The sequence below is a fragment of the Malaya genurostris genome, chromosome 3 (assembly GCF_030247185.1).
Source record: "Malaya genurostris strain Urasoe2022 chromosome 3, Malgen_1.1, whole genome shotgun sequence".
Taxonomy (NCBI): Eukaryota; Metazoa; Arthropoda; class Insecta; order Diptera; family Culicidae; genus Malaya; species Malaya genurostris.
Genome location: NC_080572.1, coordinates 190,785,111 through 190,805,126, shown reverse-complemented (window position 1 = coordinate 190,805,126; position 20,016 = coordinate 190,785,111). Strand labels below are relative to the sequence as shown.

Here is a 20,016-nt window from a genome sequence, read left to right as displayed (position 1 = left end):
AATCCTTCTGCAATATGCAACTAGTCACCATTTTGATTAGCAATAACAGGCACTTAGCACAATGTATTATGATCAGCTTTGGCACTACAATCACTATTGACGTGCTTTTGCATATCGCTTCGATTGCCATTGAAGCAACAGATGCTAATAGTTATACCGTTTCGCCCGCGTGAAATATCACTCACCAACGGCTATAATTGATGATGGTAGTAATCAATTTAAGCTCTTATGCGACCGAACCTATAGTCGCTATTACAAGCAAGTTAGTAGTTCGACGAGGGAAAGAGAAAGAATAGTCTGCAAGGAATTGGGAGGCTCCGCTCTCGTTGTCAGACACGCGTGAATGTTGTGCGATTCGTTTGGATGATTCAGAAGAGCGAAATGTTAGGATGTTTTATCCGTTAGAACTTTGTTCGCAATCATTACTCGAGGTCTTCAAATTTAATCTTCTGAAGGGATTCTGTATTCTCATGCCTCCTTGAAAACGTATCAAGTATTCAATAATCATTTCATTTTCTTTTTGTTTTTTAAACAGATCATGAACCCAATGATCAGGAAGAACTGGATTCGGACGAGGAGTACATGTACCCGATGTCACAACCGAACCCCACCATCGATACGACCCGCATCGACGAGATTCCCGCGAAAGAACCCAAATTCAACGCAGTGCCATTGAAATCAGCTTTAAAGAAGAAGGGTTCGAATCCGGGAACACCGACTCAAGACAACCGGACGCTCACGGTGCGCTACGATAACAACCCAACCGCAACGATCAAGTAAGTACCCGTGGTCGCATTCAATCACGGACCATTGAAAAAACTCTGAGCAGGAGGTCTCAAGACTCGTCATTCTCGGACAATTGGATAGCAGTTTCCGTTAACGAATTTTTGTACGAGGATGCCAAATTGTTATTCCTCATTCATTTCCTTGCCATGAAATCATTTATGATAAGTCCTGATTTGGTTCGGTTTTCTATGAGCAATGGATATCCTAGTTGTTTAGATAGTGCTGCGTTCCTATTGCTAAACTCCTGATAGCAATTTGACTAATTTGACTATCTATCTATCTAGTTCGAGTTGAATCTTCGTAAACTAGCGGCAATGCCATTTGGGCTTTGATTGGTTTAGTATTCTTACACACTATTTTATTCAATCTACATGTCTTCTGTTTCTGAAGCCTGTCCTATCCGATCTGTTTCCTGATCCTTTTTTATTCACCTATGTACAGTTTGGAAAACGAAAACTATAAAAATGAAGCGCTTTCTTGTCCCAGTGAGAAACAGAAAAATAACAATAGTATTAGCTAAAACCCAACACCTAATCGATGATTTTTCTGTCCACTTTATTGTACATTTTAGGCCAGTTTTACGACCACGGATTAGAATATGGTAATTCTTATTATTAGTGTTGTTGTAAAAATGTTGAGTTTATTTGTTTTCTGTTTGTTTGCTATTCTTTCTTCTTATGCTGTCGATTACTTTGGTCTGTCTGGTTTAACATTCCTTGCACATATTTACATGTTTATTTTTTTCAATGTATTTAACCTTTCTATATGTTTGAGTTGATTAGAAAAATATTTATCTGTCAGGATATGATCAATTGTACATTCCAAACCGTCCGCGGGACTTCACAGGATTTTAAATGAGGTTTAATTATTGTAAACAAAACAAGTTATCTTAACTTTCAATAATTGAAATGTGCCGCTGAAATTATTCGGTTTATGGTGCTTTGCCACGAATCCTTTGAGATTAGGTTGTCATTAAGTTTTTCCAAAGATCTGCCGAAATAATAGAATTCCTACACGTGCGTTTACTATTCAAATAGAGTAGCCACCAGGAACGTCTAGTCGAGCTACTGAAAAACGCTACTGGTTTATATAGCTGAATTTTTTACATTAATTTTTTTTCTGACAAAATATTCGAATCATGTGAAAAAAGCATTTTTTTCAATCTGCTTCGGGTTTTACTTATCAAAACTTTTCATATGCATTGTATTCACGATTTTTTCCGTGTTTCAATTAATCACGAGTTATTAAACAATTTCAAACCTGACACAATTGAGAATAACCACTGTCTCAATTATTTCTGATTCGTTCTTCGACATTTTTGGTTGAGATCCATGCCAGTGCAAACTTTGCTTTACTGAAAAATGTTGGTGCCAAAGCGCCGAATTGGATATAGTTATGTACAAGTCTTCAGTATGGCAAACCATTGATTTTCCACAGTCAGGTAGACCGATTGGATTCAAAACTAATTTTTGAAAAGAGGGAAAAAAATGTGTTGTATGCTTTCTAACTAAAAATATGTTGCTTGTACAAACATCTTTTTTTCGAGAAGAAGTAGCAGGAAAAGGCGTTCGAAAAATATGCCCTGAAAAAAGGAAATGTGATTTCAAGAGTTAGGAAGCCATTTTTATTAGAATTAGAAAAGAAGCCGACAAAATTAAAATACAAATAAAGCATTTTTATTTTTCTTTGTTTAATGTAGTTTTTTTAATGCGACAAATACTTGCCGCATAAAGAAACTCATAACTTTGGTAGTTCGTTTTAATTTTTTTTAAACCCATAACATTCAAAACTCGCATAAAAAAACCGGAAACGAAATATAATAGTTAGATATCTTGGAAAAGCGAAAATCATCAAGATATGCTGCTCAAAAATTGTCCAAGACACGGAGAGTATATTTTCTTCATTTTTTCGAATAGAACATCAAATCTTAGTGATACATGCTTTTCTAAGATATTCGACATTAATAAACAAAACGCAAAACTAGCATAAACGAATTCACGAAACATCGAAAATAACATAACTTCGCCTTCGAAAATTTACGTAAAAAACTTTGCATGATAAAACCGTAAAAACTTTTGACGTTAACAATTTAATTACACTGAAGTGTCCTTTTTGGAAAGAGGAATAAGTACCGAAGAAAATCGCTTGAAAAAACGTGCGAGAATTCTCATAAAAAAAGAAATCGAAAATGTCTCAGAAAAGCGCCAGAAGTCTTAGAAAAGCTAGAATCGTTGAGATATTGTGTTAAACGTCATTCTCATTGACTAATACACGAAAAACTACTAATTTTGAGAACAAGACTCATATCCAGTTAACGACAAAAGCGGAATAATATTTAGGGGTTAACCTTATTTTGTGCTAGGGCACATAAAATAAGGTACAAACTAAGGTTAACCCCTAAATGACCATCTGAATCGGCCAGTATTAGTCGAAACTTGTTTTCGTTCGGCACGTCAGGAAAGACTTAGCACTTCGGTGCTTATTACAAGTGTGTTGCAAATAGCAATAACTTTACGTCTGCTTAGCGGTTCAAATTGAACTGTTTAAGTTCGCAGTAAGCAGTTCAATTTGAACTGCTCTGCACTGACGAGTCTAAGACGAAACGTAAAGATAGCGGAATAATAGTTTCAAAATTGTGTTCTTCCAGTAATTTTCGGTTTTCTGTGAAAATCGTATTCTGAGCAGTATCGATATTCAACCGAAGCTTCGGGAATCGATAATGACAGTACAGGTTCTAAAGTATTGTTTCATCATACTCTCTTTATATCCAAACTTCACAGATTTTCAATATATTGAAGAAAGAGTAAGAATAGCAGTTCGATGAAATTTTCATGCAAATGATATTTCGGTTTCGTCTTGTCGTAGGAAAACGAGTAACGTTGGCATTGATACTCTCTTTTGTTGAAATTATTTACAGTACAAAACGAATATGAGGCTGTTGGATTGTATTCCTTAATTGACAATTTTTAACTCTGGATGATAGCTCGAAAAAAAATATTCAGGAAAATCGACTCTGACATCCAAAACTCTAAGACTTCTAGTATAAAAAAAGTCGATTTCAATTTCAAAACTCGACACTCATAAATATAAAATTTTCCAAAAAGTTTCAAAAACGATATTTCTCATATAGAAAGGCTATACAATCACTGTGGAAACCGACTTTTGAACCGAAGCCCGGAGGGCCGAATGTCATATACTATTCGACCCAGCTCGACGAACTGAGCAAATATCTGTGTGTGTATGTATGTGTGTATGTGACAAACAATGTCACTCGATTTTCTCAGAGATGGCTGAAACGATTTTCACAAACTAAGATTCAAATGAAAGGTCTTATGGTCCCATAGATCGCTATTGAATTTTATTCCGACCCAACTTCCGCTTCCGGAACTACAAGGTAATATGTGCAAATCTATGAGAAAATGTGCATTCTATTTTCTCGGAAGTTTCTCAACCGATTTTTACAGTGCAATTAGTGAAAATTTCCAAAAATAACACATGAAATTTTTTCACAAGCGATGGCGAAAAGAGGTGCACGTTTTTATAAAATTTACTGGTAAATTCATCTAGTTGGTAGACTTTGTTATTTGGTGGATATATAAATCAGCGTTGGGACTACTAGTGCCCGGCTTCCGCTTCAGAACGCACCGGCAATAGTGAAGAAAAGCTCCAAAAACGGAACTCACTTCGATTTCTCAGCAACGGTTAATCCGATATCCACAAATCATGATTAAAAGATACTGTGCAATTTCATCCAGATCCGACTTCCGGTTCCGAAATGATAGGACAATGAGTATCAAAACTTTCAAACTGTCATACAAAATGATGCAAAATCGGTACGCATTGGTACGTGGTGGTACGGAAGAAGAAGAAAACGCACCCGCCTAGCACACAGCGTGCTTTTTTTCAATTTTGTATAGCGTGCAGAGTTGCCACATGCAAATCGTTATTAACTTGACATAACTGTTCACAAATTGAAAAAGTGATGGTAGTTTATACCGAAGAAAGTTTTTGGTTTTATTCAAGTTTAAAAAAAAGAAACTTGACAGAATCTTCTAATGATGATTTTTTTTTTTTATTCAATAATATATTATAATATTAAGGCACACTGCTTAAGCTCTAAGATGCCAAGGGTATTTACTAATCTTAATTACGACTAATTTAAAACTAGAATAGTATCATTATGTAATGTAGTATCGGGGTAGCGGATTCTCGACAATTCAGCTTTCAGCAGGCGAGGTGAATTGAATATTGGGTGAGGGTCTTGCAAATGGCGAATATCCATGTTGGCCGCATCCTTCGGTCCGTGTGGGTCCGCGGGAAACACCCCCAGGCTACGAAGGCCCGGCGGGTGGCCCGCATGCTGGTCATTGACTGGAGAGTCTTCCGGTGATGGTGATGTTACGGAAGAGAATGAAAAAAAAGAAGTAAATATTGTGGGAAACGGGGTAAAAAAGGGGTGTGGGAACAAAATGTTTGAAAACGACAGAGATCTAATTAGTTGCCATCGAGATGGTGAAAAAACAGGGAATGGGGAACGAAAATAATGATGATTTTGAAAATATAAGTAATATAAGAAAGCCATCATTACACCACTTAGATTAATCCAAATTTCAACGACTAAACATTTGTCATACAAAAATTCAAGAAAAAACGCATAACTTCGTAAGTGCACACCCAAAACCGCATAACTTTTAAAATTTGCATGAAAAAGTCGCATAAAAAATCGCACAATTAACGACTTAGTGTATTCATTTTAAATCAACATTTGACGTTAATTCAATTACACTGAAGTCATTTTTTGATGCGAGAGGTACGCGATGCATAAAAAATCATTAGAAACCGCAAAACATCAAAAATTCTCTTAAAACTCCGTAAAAAAAAACCTATGAAAATTCGTATAAAAACATTAATACGCATAAAATCCGCACCCGCAGTACTTCGACAACTCGCAAAACAACCCTTAAAAAAATTAGTGTGAAGACTTTCCAAAAATGAGTCTTTAATGGAAAATAATCATTTAAAATCTGGAATATGATTTTACAGATCAAGAGCAATATATTTGCGCAGTTAGAACAAGTTATAGATAAATGTATATTTCATTTGGAATCACTGTTCTTGTGTATGTATACTTGGTAATTTGAAGGAGGAATAAAAATTTTTACCCCCAAATTTATGTTACATGCACATACCCATTTTGAATTGATTTTTATGTCGGTTTCTTCATTTGTGCAAAATATATGGTTTGTCAAACTGAAAACGTGTACAAAGTTTCACCCAGATCGGAGGATATGAGGTTTGATAACTTCATACCCATTTAGGGAATTCCTTTCCAGTTTCACTACCAAAGCTCCTAACAATCCACATCACTCCGCAAATCGTGTCAATTATTCTTGTATTCATTTGTATCTAAACTTTCACACTATTCTACTTTTTCAATACGCGATAAGCCTTGGGTTGTAGTAGGACGGATTGTCACTGGAAATTGAGCTTGTATGCGAAATTAAAATTTCGTTATGCAAAGAATCCCAAAAGTGCATTCCGAAACTGAACTTAAACTTGTGTTTCAACAGACTTAGTGCAATCGTCCAGCTGTCATTAAAAATCTGCCCAGATCGGAGCTCGAACTTCAAACCATCGACTCGGGTCTCACTCTTTTACTCGCCCTTGGTGTCTTAGCGCTTAAGCACTGTGCATTTAAACTTTTTTTTTAAAGATATTTTTTTATTCAGGCCCATTTGCGTAGAAGCTTTACGTGGCCGAATTAGCCGACTTTTTAAATGAAGAATTTTTTGAAATGGATCTCGTTGTCACTATTTTTCTAGGAGGCGAAGAGCTTCCATTTCCCTCCTGCGAGGGTTGAGAGGCACTTTGTTCGTGGCTCGTCTCGTCATCCATTGCCTCATTGGTTGTATTGTTGTTGGTGTCCGTCTTCGTTTCGTTTTCCTTGTTGTTCGCAGTCTGGAGCTCGTTGCTAGTTGCTTTAGATGCGCCTTGTTGTACATTGGTTGCAGTTGCTGGTTGGTTTGATGGTGAGACATGAATACTGCGCTCACTAGTTTTCGTTGTTGAACGGTTGACCTTGTCTTTGGTTGAAGATGTCTTTTTCGCAGTTTCAGTGCAAGGTTTACCGTAGTGTGCAGGTTGTTCACAAAACTGACATGTAACCAGCTGATTTTCATAGCTAATCAACGTTTTGCACGGACGTGTCCCACCTTGATCACAAATGATGTAAGATGGAATTGCCTTACGTAGTTGCATACGCACAACTCGCACGTCATTCCGGATGCCGGGGAAAAAATTTCGCCATACTTCCCTTTCTATGGAAAGGATTTCACCGTACTGCGACATATTCTCCCGAACGAACATATCGGTGGCCTGCGGGGGAAGGTCATGCACGCGTACTTCTATGGCATTGTCCACCATGTGCACAGGGATTTTGTATTTAATGTTGTCATGATCAACGCTATGCACCTCGTTGTTAACCGAAGCGAATGCAAGTGCATCGCTTTCACGTTTAAACATAATGTACACACAGTTAGACGCCTTGTTGAATTGAATCTCACTTACATTATTAGCGTCTAAATGCATTCGTTCTTTAAACATTTCAATTTCATTTGCAGCTGGTCTAACTTTGCAACGCTTGAAATCTATACAAATTGAATTCGGTCTTGCAGGCCAAGTTTCAGGCTTTGTTAAATCGTATTTGACCATTCCGTACACTCTATTGTTCACTGGCGTATTGTATTTGTTTCTGTTGTTTCGACCGTAAACGATTTTCGACTGTGTCGGGTGAGATGCGAGCACGAACTGGATTTAAACTTATATTAATAAATAGAAAAAATATCTTTTACTTGTAAATTTTTACTAGACAATTCATCAAAGCGAATAGTTCCATATTCTTGACATTTGGTATACGGCGCTCTATGACACGAGAACTGATTAAATATAAAACGTTCAATGAGGTAGTCAAAACCAACTTTTCGACTCTTTACTGTACCTACTACTTCATGATCTTCCTATCACCAGTATGGTAACGATATGCGCTATTGATAAAGTGTTATTTTAAATTAAGCACTTCTCTGTCTCTCTTATTTCGTGAATTTAATTATGAGTATGCACCCACAATCGCATAGTTTTAGCCACACACTAGCTTATCTGTAAGTTTACTGTACGTGTGCATGGGATTAACCCCAAATGAGCAAATATGTTTAGAATCTACCCCACAAACTGCACGGTATCACCTTAGCATCATAATTCATTTTAATTACTTTTACTCACACATATATTTTTTGCTGTACATAATACTACTGTTGAGCGTAAACCCTAGTTATTAATTATGGTAATATAATGAAAACAGGTTAAATCCGATCAAAACATCTTCGTTATGTTTGAAGACACGTTGAGCTTGCCTAGAAAGTAGAGTTGCATAATTAAAAAGCTTCCCAAGCAGACATGTTGTTTCGGTGCAACTCCTATCGAATTTGAAACGATGAAATGTCGAACGATTAAACAACGATCTACTAAAATTATTTCGTTTGACCAGCAGTGAGATAAACTTTCAGAACGTTTTGTTTTCCACTTTTCTGTGCATTAGCAGCAGTTAGGAATGGACTTGCACACGTTATGTGGAAGGTAAACCATTTATTTTGAACTGATGGCGAGACCAATTCGGCTCAAGTCTATTCTTCAAAACAGCATTTTTTGCACACACTTTCTGAAAAAAGTAGCAAGAAACTGATTGGACACTCCGAAATTATATACACTGAGAAAAAAGCAGAATTCCTTTTCAATAAAGAAAAAAATAGTCGAATAAAAATATTTGAAAAACGTCTCTTCAATTTTTATTTTTATCAATTTGCCTTCGTCCGCGATTTGAACTACAAAATGCAAGTCTGCGAAAAAGTTAATGAAGACACAGGACTCGAACCCGTAGCTATTATTATTATTATTATTATTATTGAACCACGTGGCTTTCGAGCACAGCAGAACATGCTCGATTTCTTCTTCCCAATTAGGCTGTTTCTCCCTACATGGTAATATAATTGGATTCCAATTTCCGCGGATAGAAGAATGTTTCTGGATCGAGTCCCGGTTCAGCGGTAACTTTCAGCGAAGATTTTCATTTTATAGTAGTATTCGTTAGTTTTTTTTTTCAACAAGCTTTTGTCGTTAGACACTTATAAATACCTAAATATTTGTTTATTTAATATAGAACCAACGTTTGACGTTAATGCGATCAAAAATTTAAAAAAAGTTATAGCTAAAACAATTCAAAAGCATTTGCAAAACTGTAAACTTTTAGTGAAAAATAGTCATTGAAATACTGAATATGATTCTGCAGATAAAATGTAAGAAACGTAAAAAAACCTGAAATATTTTACTTTAATGTCTAGATATCCGAAGAACGGTTACTTCTAGATTAAACGTTGTGAGCAAATAAAGGTGTGTATCGAAAATAAGCTATTCACATACATTTGTGTTGTACGCATGTATTTGTGATGGTTTTTTATGCTCAGATCACAGCATGCTGTGCGTTTGGCTATCAGCTTTCGTTTGTTTACATGTTTGTGCGGTTGAAATTCTGCGTTTTTAAAATGTCGCGTATTGAAAAGGAAGTGAAAATTAAGGTTCTGGACACATGGCTAAGCGAGAAGGGCGCATAGTAATGAAAATTGGCGAAGCGGTTTGGAATTCATCATGCCAGTGTTAAAATCATCATTAATAAGTTTGGGGAGCACTATTCTTCGGATGAGCTACCAGGAAGAGGTAGAAAATCCGTTTTTTTTTTCAACCCGAAACTGGACCAGAAAGTTAATTATCTCTAATCATGAAGAACAAATCAATGTCAATATGTGATTTGGCCAAAAAAGCAGGAACGAGTGTCGGAATGATTCAGCGTACCAAGAGGCGTACACCTCCACTGTTTTGGCCGGATTTAGCATCGGAACACTATGCCAGAACCACTCTTAATTGGCTCGCGGAAAAGAGTATAAATTTCGTTGAGGAAAATATTAATCCACCAAATTGCCCCCGCTTCGACCCATCGAACGTTACTGGGCAATCAGGAAAAGAGTTTTCAAGAAGACTGGTATGGCAGCTGGGAACATGCAGCAGTTAAAAAAAATTGGACTCAAGCGTCCAAAAAATGTTATGCAACTTTTGTCCGGAACTTGATGAAGAGCGTTCGATCAAAAGTTCGAAACATCGTGAAGGAATAACCTCAAATTTCATCCGATTTTCATTATGCTTAAGTTTGACCTCGGACAATAAAGGATCAATTTTTAGTTTTAATGAAAAATCGTTTTTTATCATAATTAGACAGAAAAAATTGTGGATAGCTTATTTTCGATACACTCTTTAATTATTTTTCATCTGTTAAATAATATTCTAGTAATAAAAAGATCATTTTTTGTCAATGCTTCGCATATGCCTTTCATTTGATTCAACTGTAACTTCTTCATTTTTAAGTAAGGCTCCTGTCAAGTTAATGTCAAAACATAATAATATTGCAATGAAAGATGATTTATTTTTTTCGTTTAATTCTTGAAAAAGCATTCAACCTTTTCAGTGTGTACATTTAGCGTACCGGACCAAACGGGTAAACCTAGCAAATGTGTAATTCCCGACGGTATGAATAAATACCTTTCATGGTAGACCCTAGTCCGTTAAGGGGGTCGATCAAGTGTGACGGCCGTTTTCTAATGCTAATTCGGGGATTTTTTAGAAAACCGTGAAATAAAAATAATTATTTTATTTCATAACTTTTTCAAATACTTTAAACAATAATACTGAATAAAAATTTATAAATGAAGACTTGCTTCAAGGTTGCTACAATTTCGTCTGTTCTGATTATTTGTTATCAAAAAAACTCTATTTGAGACACTTGAGATTCTGCACGGAACTAAAATAAAGTATTAAAATAATTATTTTTGAAATCTTAAAAAAAAATCGATTTCCCCAATTTATTTATTTAGCTTCGGAATCGGAAATTTATTTATTTATTTATTTATTTATTTCCAAGGTTTATAACCTTAATTTTCTCAACTCAATAAAAAACTGCATAAATTTGAGTAGAAGTATTGAAATAGTTTTCGAGATATCATGCCAGTTGCCAGTAGTTAAAAAACGTGCTTATTCCACCTAGCAGTGATATGATACCTTTTTTTATCGATTCACAAGTTTTCTGCATCAATAATCGTTTTTCACTCAAAAATTGTGACTAGAATTACTGGTCATCGATTGGTTTATTAAAATTAATATACTGAATGAAATATTTTTTTAAACAATCAGTACAATTTAAAACTATATACATTTTATTTTATTGTTTTTAATTTTATTTTATTTTTTATTTCTGGAGCAGGGAAAAGCCCACTGGAGATAAGTTATTATCAATCTAACACTATGTCTCCAGTAGGCATAAAACCTCCTCATCTTTTGTACCAACAGATTACAGAATATCCAAATGATACATTTCATATTATTAACTATTATAACATATTGCATATCAATAACTATTATAACTACATATCTAAGTACTTAGAACAAACGATAAACTTCTAAAGAGATAGTGTTCGGCTAAACAATTTCCTGATAGTATCACGAGTTAGATGAAAGTCGAACTGACTTGAGCAGCTATTGAACACTCGGCACATACTGACAAATGACTCGTTGTGACGACGAATATCAAAATCTAGCAAACGTAACAGCTCCGAGCAATCAATTCGTGACTGGAGAAGATCAGCAATGAAAACTGCCTTGAACACATTTCTGCGAACGGACAGTAGATCGAGATCTATGAGCTTGCAGCGATCTTGGTAACTCGGAAGATTTAGGGGGTCTCTCCATGGTAGTTGGCGAAGCGCAAAACGAATAAATTTATGTTGAATATTTTCTATGCGTTGAATGTCGTTTTGATAGTAAGGTGACCAAACCACAGCTGCATATTCTAGTGTAGCACGGACCAAAGCACAATATAATGCTTTGAGGCAATATATGTTTTTGAAGTCTTTTGTCACACGGAAGACGAACCCTACCAGTTTCGAGGCTTTATTGATGGTATATTCAATGTGCTGTTTGTAATTCATTTTCGAATCCAAGATAACTCCGAAGTCTTTAATACACGATTCTCGTCTAAGAACAGTTTGTAAGATCGTGTAATCGAATTCAATCATAGAATGTTTGCGAGTGAATGAAATAACAGCTAATTTTGAAGCATTAACGGTCATTCGGTTTACTCTACACCAATTTGTGAAAATGTCCAGTTGTGACTGCAAGAATCTGGCGTCTTCGATGGTTTTGATAAGGTGAAAGAGTTTGAAATCATCAGCATACGATAACTTCATGCATTTTAGCAAAATGTTTAAATCGTTTAGGTAGAGTAGGAATATGAACGGTTCAAGATGACTGCCTTGAGGAACTCCGGAACTGACCGTAAATGAAGACGTAGTGCAATCTCCTATTTTCACTGACATGTCGCGATCGGTTAAATATGAGCACAGCCAATTAAGAAAAGGTCCATTGAATCCAAGTCTACTCAATTTCGAAATTGTGATCCGGTGATTGATCTTGTCGAAAGCAGCAGAGAAATCAGTATATATAGCATCTACTTGCAGTCGCGCTTGCAGGGATTTTATGATAAATAAAGTGTAAGATACAAGATTTGTAGTAGTAGATCGTTTCAGCATAAAACCGTGTTGGCTTTCAGATATATAGTTTGAGCGATTATGTGCGATGAAGTCCAAGACGATTAGTTCGAATAATTTGGATACTGCGCATATCGCCGCTATTCTACGATAATTTGATATCTCGTTTTTACTGCCTTTCTTAAAGACGGGAAAAATGTATGATTTTTTCCATATGGCCGGAAAATGTCCTGTTTTCAAAGAACTATTAAACAGTATCGACAGTGGAATCGAAATACCATTTGAACATCTTTTTAAAGATTTCTTTATATATGGGATCCAATCAGGACCAGCACTGAATGATGACTTAAGCTTGGAGCACCCTTTGCTAACTTCAGTGGTCGTAATAATTGGATGAGAGCCGAAGGGATTACGCAGAGGAATGTTACCGGTCGCTTCATGAACTTGATCGTCAGTTAAAATTTCGTCCGAAAAAACACTGCTAAAATGCTTACGAAACAGATCACAGATGTCAGGAGATGTTGATGCTTGAACTCCATCAAGTGACATTTGAGTTGGAAAGTCCGTTTCTTTATGTTGTTCGTTGACGTAACTCCAGAAGATTTTCGGGTTCGTTCTAAGACTTCTCTGGATCCGCTGTTGGTAGTTATGGTAGAGAGTCTTATTTAGACGTTTATAACGGTAGTTTAAACGCGAATAGTGCAATCTGAGATGTAGCGAAGGATATTTGGACAACATATATTTTTAATATATTTGAGGAATATGAAAATTTCGTTTTATTCAATATTTTTTCGTTTTGCAGTTGAAAACAGGTACAATCTTTTTAGTTATAAGAATATATGGTTTATCACTTTGAATTCGAAGATAATACGGAATTTTCAATATAAGGATTAATACGGTACAGTCGAACAATTATTATGCTGAAGAGTACTTTCAACCTCTCAGCAATGATTGTATTAAAAATTGTGTCTAACTTCGATTCCAAGCATCATTTCATCTTGCTTCGTCCAAAACCCCAATATGGCGGATATAGGATATAGCGAAAAAATCGACGGATTCTTATAATTTTGATGATCGTTTGATTGGTATTGCGATAAGGCATCTAAATTTTGAATTTTTAGTTTTCATGATCAATTATGACAGATATTGTCAAAAAACATTTAATTTTGATATAAGTTTGTAAAACTAGGAAAGTAAATTCTTCCAGGAAGACCTTTCTTTTGCAACAAGTTTGGTCAAAATCGATCCAGCACCTCTTAAAAAGCACACCTCCTAATTTTGCACACACATACATTAGTTTAGTTCGTCAGGCTGAATCGATTGGTATATGACATTTCGGCCTCGAAAAAGTGTTCGAAAATTTGAGCGAATCATATATAAAAAACCTATTTTAATCCACCTAGTGGTGTAATGATGCCTTTTTCATATCATTCATACTATCATATGTAATACTGTGATATTCTTCAAAATAATTTTCTTTGATTCTTAAAAGAATAACCGAAATCGGTTTGTTTGACCATCTACTGATAAAAACTATCAATTGGAAAAGATTTGAGGTCGATTTAGAAAATTTTTTTAAGGTTTTTCCCCATTTTCAGTATACAATTTTTAACCCACTTTAACCTATATTTCCGGATCCGGAAGTCGGATCCGCATGAAATTCAGGAATTACGTATGGAACCACAGGACCTTTCATTTGAACCTAAGTTTGTGAAAATCGGTCGCGCCATCTATGAGAAAAGCTAGAACACATATTTTCTTTTTTTTGCACATTTTACCCCATAACTCCGGAACCGGAAGTCGAATCCAAATAATATTCAGGAATTTTTATGGGACCACAAGACCTTTCATTTGAATCTAAGTTTGTGAAAATCGGTTCAGCCATCTCCGAGAAAAATTAATGCAAAAAAAGGTTACATACACACCCTCTGGGCCTCGGTTCAAGCTCGAGTGAACCAAGAATGGCTGAAAAACAACGTTCCGAACTTCATCACGTCCACACAATGGCTCTCGAATTCACCAGATGCGAACCCAATGGATTATTCTCTTTGGGCCATTTTGGAGAGCAAAGTCCGAACTAAAAGATACACCAGTCTCGAGGCGCTGAAAAAAGTTATTGTCCGCGAGTGGGCCAAAATACCTGCAAGTCACATTCGGCCAAACGAAGCAACTCCTTCGCTCTCTCAAGTCATCAAGTCAAGGCAAAAGGTGGTCATATCGAGCAAAAGTGAATTGATTCTGAATTTTATATTATTTTCACACATTTTGTACTTTGAATTAAGTAAAAGTAATTTTCCAAACTGAATTTATGGCCTTTTTAATTGGTTACACTTCGAGTGCCGGACCCTGTATATGAGAAAGGCAAAAAGGGCGAAATTCACGAAGAATCTGTTTTTTTTAATTTCATGTCTAAATATTTCATGAACAACCACTTCTAAGAGAAAGGTTACTAGGAGTACATTTATTGCTTTTGATTCGTGAAATCATTTTCTAGTGTTCAATTGATTTTTTTTATCAAGAACTTTAATTCTTGAAAATAACTGAAAATTGTTTCAGTCGAGCTACTTATTTCTTCAAAATAACATTCACGCCAACGTGTTGGTTTAAAATAAATTCAAATCGAAAAAGAAATTTCGAATGTATTTTCTTTTCAAGATTATATTTTTTCGGTTAATTTTTGAATTTTTGAAAAGCGTTCTTTTTTTTTCAGTGTGCAGATCTTTTAGAGTGCCCAATCGATTTCCTGCCACTTTTTTTTCGACACCTTTTTTGTGTGCATTCTTCAGTTGAAAGTATGGCTATATTACCTCAACAGTACTACTGTTTAAACGTAAAGTAATAGGTGTCTATCGTCATGTATCATCACAGATGATTGACTTTGATTGCGTACTTCATATCTTTAGCAGTATACCGTTGAAACAAGCTGTTACATGAACGATACTATTGTTACTTAATTCGATGAAATGAACGGAATAAATGTTGTTCATAGCTCTACCAAACCACAAAACTGCAGCCGATACTCCAGACCATCTGTTTTGCCTAGAGATCCTGACTGAATCTACTCGTACAAAGTGCAGAGATCTCTATACAAGTCTTCTCAGTATATTGTTTACTACTCAGAGAACTGAGAGTGCACTTTAACAAATGCTAGAAGCAGCATTAGCATAATAATGGAATAATTTATCATGCTTACAAGCGTCCATGTTTTCGTCCTGCACAACGTATCATTAGATTAGTAAAGTAGTTACGGTCTTAGCAAAGAAGCTAACTAACGATGAAGAGTGTGCAGTGAATGATAGATAAAACAGACTTTTACTGAAATGCGTCTGGTGGAAGGTTGCGTGGTGGAAGGACATGCATATCTCGACAATGGTTTTCGGTCGGTTGGGTAAGTTTTGAGGGTAATAGAATTTATTTTTATAGTTTTGGACATACGAATATCATGCATGGATGTCCCAAAAGCAGTTCTAGTAGTCCAGAAAGAGTCCTTTACAACCTTTCTTTGAAATAAAAATGCTCATGCAATTTTCGTGCTGTCACTTTTGCTGAAGTTTTGTACTATGCCTCGAATACAGAAAGAGATGTCACAATGTAAAATAGAAAACAATCCATGTTTGCAACGAACTTAGCATTCGATTTCATACAAAAAAAAACTACTGCAAAATCAACTACGTAATCGAATTTCAAGCCATCACATTATTTTTCGATTCGGTCAATGAAGGCTTCACAAGTTTCAATTGCTTGGAAACTACTACGAGCTTGCTGTAGATTTTTGTATCAGACAAGTACATGCTACGTACAACTGGATAAAGTTGGTACCGGTACACGAAGTGAGAGCCAAAACTTTCGTTCAACTTTCGAATGAATCGAAATGAAAAGCTTCCACCAATCCATGAGCTACCGTGAAAAGTACAATTGTTTGGGAATTGTTTTGGCGAAGGAGTTTACTATAAAGCATAACCTACCCCTTCCAGTGTCGCTTGGATTATAGAGAGTGTTAAGGACGAAGGATTTTTTCTATCTATCCACTGTTCATCTAGAATTGGCTGAAAGCTCAATGTAATCGTAAATATGCGAATGATATTCACGATCATGGATATCAGAACAACCCAGTTTTCATTCGATTTTGTTAAACATGATCTATTGAGAAATTTTGATTGAAAGAATATCAGAAGAGCAACATTTGTGCAATGAACAACTGTATAAATTGCTCTGGGTTATTTCTAGTTGAAAACAAATTGCTTTTTCCAATGTAGCAACTTTTTGAGTGTGTGTTTCTCTGAAGTGTGTTTGGGCTGCTCACTTTTGGAGATGCTTCTTATTTGGAGATGCTTGTTATTTTGACAGTTTAGAGTTTCTCAACCCACATCTAAACTTTGACCAGATAGTCAAAACTTACCTCATGAAAATGGAGGCTTCGAGAGGATAATGACCTCAAACGCTGGAATCGTCTGGCGAAAACATGAAAAGAGGAAAATAAACTTCACTTGCAATCGAATGATATCAGATGAAAATGAAATTTATGTCCACTGACCGTCAGCATATCGATACAAATTCATATGACTTTTGCAGCCATTTTCAAGTGAAGCACCCAGAATTCATCGTCAGTTGAATAATCGTACCTTGTCATTTGGCTCCTTCATTGTCTTTGCTCTTGGTAGTTTGCAAGTTCAAATGAATAGAATTATAAATTTAGTAAAGTATTGAAAATGAAAACTGAAGGATGAAAGTATTAATTTATGTGTATTCTGTAGTTGATATTTCAGCTACCTTGTTTATCTTTCATCTCATATCTTGAACCAATTCGAATGTTTACGTAAACCTCATTTGAAGGCCGCTCTCACACTATTGAAAGAGATATTTTGTTACTTCAAGAGATCAACTGACGGTGGTTAAACTGAGTTTTGATTTGAATAGAACCGATAGAAGAAATGAATGCTGCCGGTTCGATATGTCAGCGAACGTTGTGTGTGTCAGAGTGTGAAGTTTACTGCAGTAGAGATATTGTCAGTGAGTTTCACATTCAGTTTGAATGAAATTGTACTGCACTGATGGACGGATACGCACAATCCCAATATCGGGTGCGTGAAATTTTGAAAATCGCTACTGAAATTTTCAGACAAAAAAAATCATCGATCAGAAAACTCACTGAAGAAAAGTGCACTACTGATTTTTTGCAAACGCGATTCTCACTGCGCCTGGTTTCACAAGGCAGAAAACCGGTTGTGAAAAGTTCACTAGCAAACGTTCTTCTCGATTATGTTTAAGAAAAACTGTTCGCACATTGAATATATCTGATATGATTCTCCAACAGAAGATTTTTGGTAAATGAATTTTCATAGCCGTTATATCCTTTGCAGCATACATGATGAATAAATTCGCCGATGAACAAAAACTGAACCTTTCTGAAAATGTTCAGTGCGCGTAGGGTGGTTAATCAGTGGATCAATAGTGGTGACGTATTCGAAATTTATTCAGCAATACCGTGGTAGTGGAGTAATATCATCAATAAAAGTAGCAAGTACTGTACTGTCATTTCAATATCAACAAAAATTACCAGGATTCATTAGTATTCTCTTCAACCTTACTTATTTTGTGACATTCACAAAATCACGGGCACGGCGCTGTCACAATCAAAATACTGTCTGTCTTTTTTTCTCCCTATTTTTTCCCTGGATTTTGTTTTGTTCATAAGTGCAAAATGTTTATAACGAATTCCAATGAATATGATGCGATGTGCTAACAGCACATTGGAATGAACCAGTTTGTTTTATCTAGCAATGTTCGCTCTGGCTGCACCCTTATACTGCGCGACAACTGCTTTAAATCGTGCACCGGTTTTCCCGCGATCTCGGATTCTATAACTTCTCACTTATTTTCAATCGAATGGCATATGGAGCAGTGTTGGGATAATCTAGAGCAGAAAAAGTTCATTTCATTATCACTCGTGAAAAAAGATTTTCTAAAAAAAATCCTCAGTGATTGAAAAAATCACCAGAGATTTTTTTCATGAAGCAAGTATAATCCACAAAACTCTAAACATCGAAGTTCACAAGTGATTTTTTGTGTCAGCGAACTTGATGACGAATTTTCACCCAAAGATATAGCGCTAAAGAGATAATCAAGTCGACAACAAAGTGATTCGTGCAAAACTTAATTGTTATATTTTCATCAATAAAAAAATCTTTACTGAATAAATTCGTAACAGAAAAAATAATGATCGCATGATTAGATATGCACGTTGGGTGGTCTTTATGAACGACAATTTTTTCCCACATTCCAAATAGTGATTATAGCGACGAAAAGCTGCCTTAAATCAGACCCTGTCAGCTTGGTGCGAAATCAATCTTCATTTCAGCAACGCCATCGCACGGCATCACATTCAACATATCATGTCAATTGTATGGGCGCGCAATGCTGCTATTTTCGCGTGCACTAATTTGACATTTTTCTCATCTACTTTTATATACAAGATTCGATGCGAACTCGCCTGGGGGCGCCCTACTCGCAAAAAAGAATGTTGCCAATAATTTGTTCGGGAAATATGAGAGCTGGATATCTTGTTAATATGATGTCTTTGCTTAAATCCAACTGGTTGATTACACTTCAATATTTAGATTAATCCCAATAAAACGCTATAAATTTGATTTATAGAGGTAACAGGAGCGCAGCATTTTGCATATCTCAAACACACAGCATTTGAAGCGTTTGAATAGCGCTTTTAAATTTATGTAGCGATAGTCTGCGCTCCAGTCACTTCTGTGCATGATATTGAAGCTAAATTGGATAATATTTTTTAATCAGCAAATAACATGCTTTGTAATTGTTTTTTTAATAATGTTTTTATTATCAGCCAGAGTGAACGTTAATCGCTAGACAAAACAAACTGATTCATTCCAATGTACTATTAGCACATCGCATCATATTTATTGGAATTCGTTATAAAAATTTCGCACTTATGAACGAAACAAAATCGATACAATACCATGATCAATAAATTATTGTCGCAAAAAATACAAGATATGGATGTGGACGAACTGTGGTTTCATCAGGATGGTGCCACTTGCCATACTGCGGCCGAAACAATCGATTTATTGAAAGAACATTTCAACAACAACTTTATTTCGAAAAATGGACCGATGACTTGTCCTTCACGTTCGGTTGATTTGACGCCACTCGATTATTTTTGTGGCGATGTGAAGTATCCCCACAAAAAATAATCGGCAACGGTTGGTGCCTTGGAAGCCAATATTCAACGTGTCATTGCTGAAATACGCCCTCAAATGCTTGGTCGAAAATTGGGCCTCCAGAATGACCTTTGTGAACAAAAGTCATGGCGGCCACTTGCCCAGAATCATATTTCAATGTTGAATGCCAAGCAATTATCTACCAAATGAAAAAATGGCCTTTTCAGAATTTGGCATGTGTTCTATCTAAATTTCAAATCAGTAAGCTCCTTAAAAAACATTAATTGATTAGGATCATTTTCACAGAGTTTAGGTTGTTATAGAACTCGTGCAACTTCTCAAATATAAATTATTTGCAATGAAATGTCTACGAACACATCCTTACCATATATTTAAACCAT

General features: G+C 35.8%; 1 protein-coding gene across 4 annotated transcripts in view; it reads left to right on the top strand.

Moving 5' to 3' along the window:
* Positions 1 to 20,016, top strand: part of LOC131438578 (phosphatase and actin regulator 4-like) — a 487,676-nt gene that overhangs the window by 455,148 nt on the left and 12,512 nt on the right. For 3 of the 4 annotated variants that reach the window (XM_058608682.1, XM_058608685.1, XM_058608686.1), the window contains 2 exons: positions 536 to 776; positions 1,358 to 1,387. In XM_058608682.1, coding sequence (XP_058464665.1) covers positions 536 to 776; positions 1,358 to 1,387 — 271 coding nt within the window. The remainder of the gene's footprint in view (positions 1 to 535; positions 777 to 1,357; positions 1,388 to 20,016) is intronic. The other variant, XM_058608684.1, reaches the window with a different exon arrangement.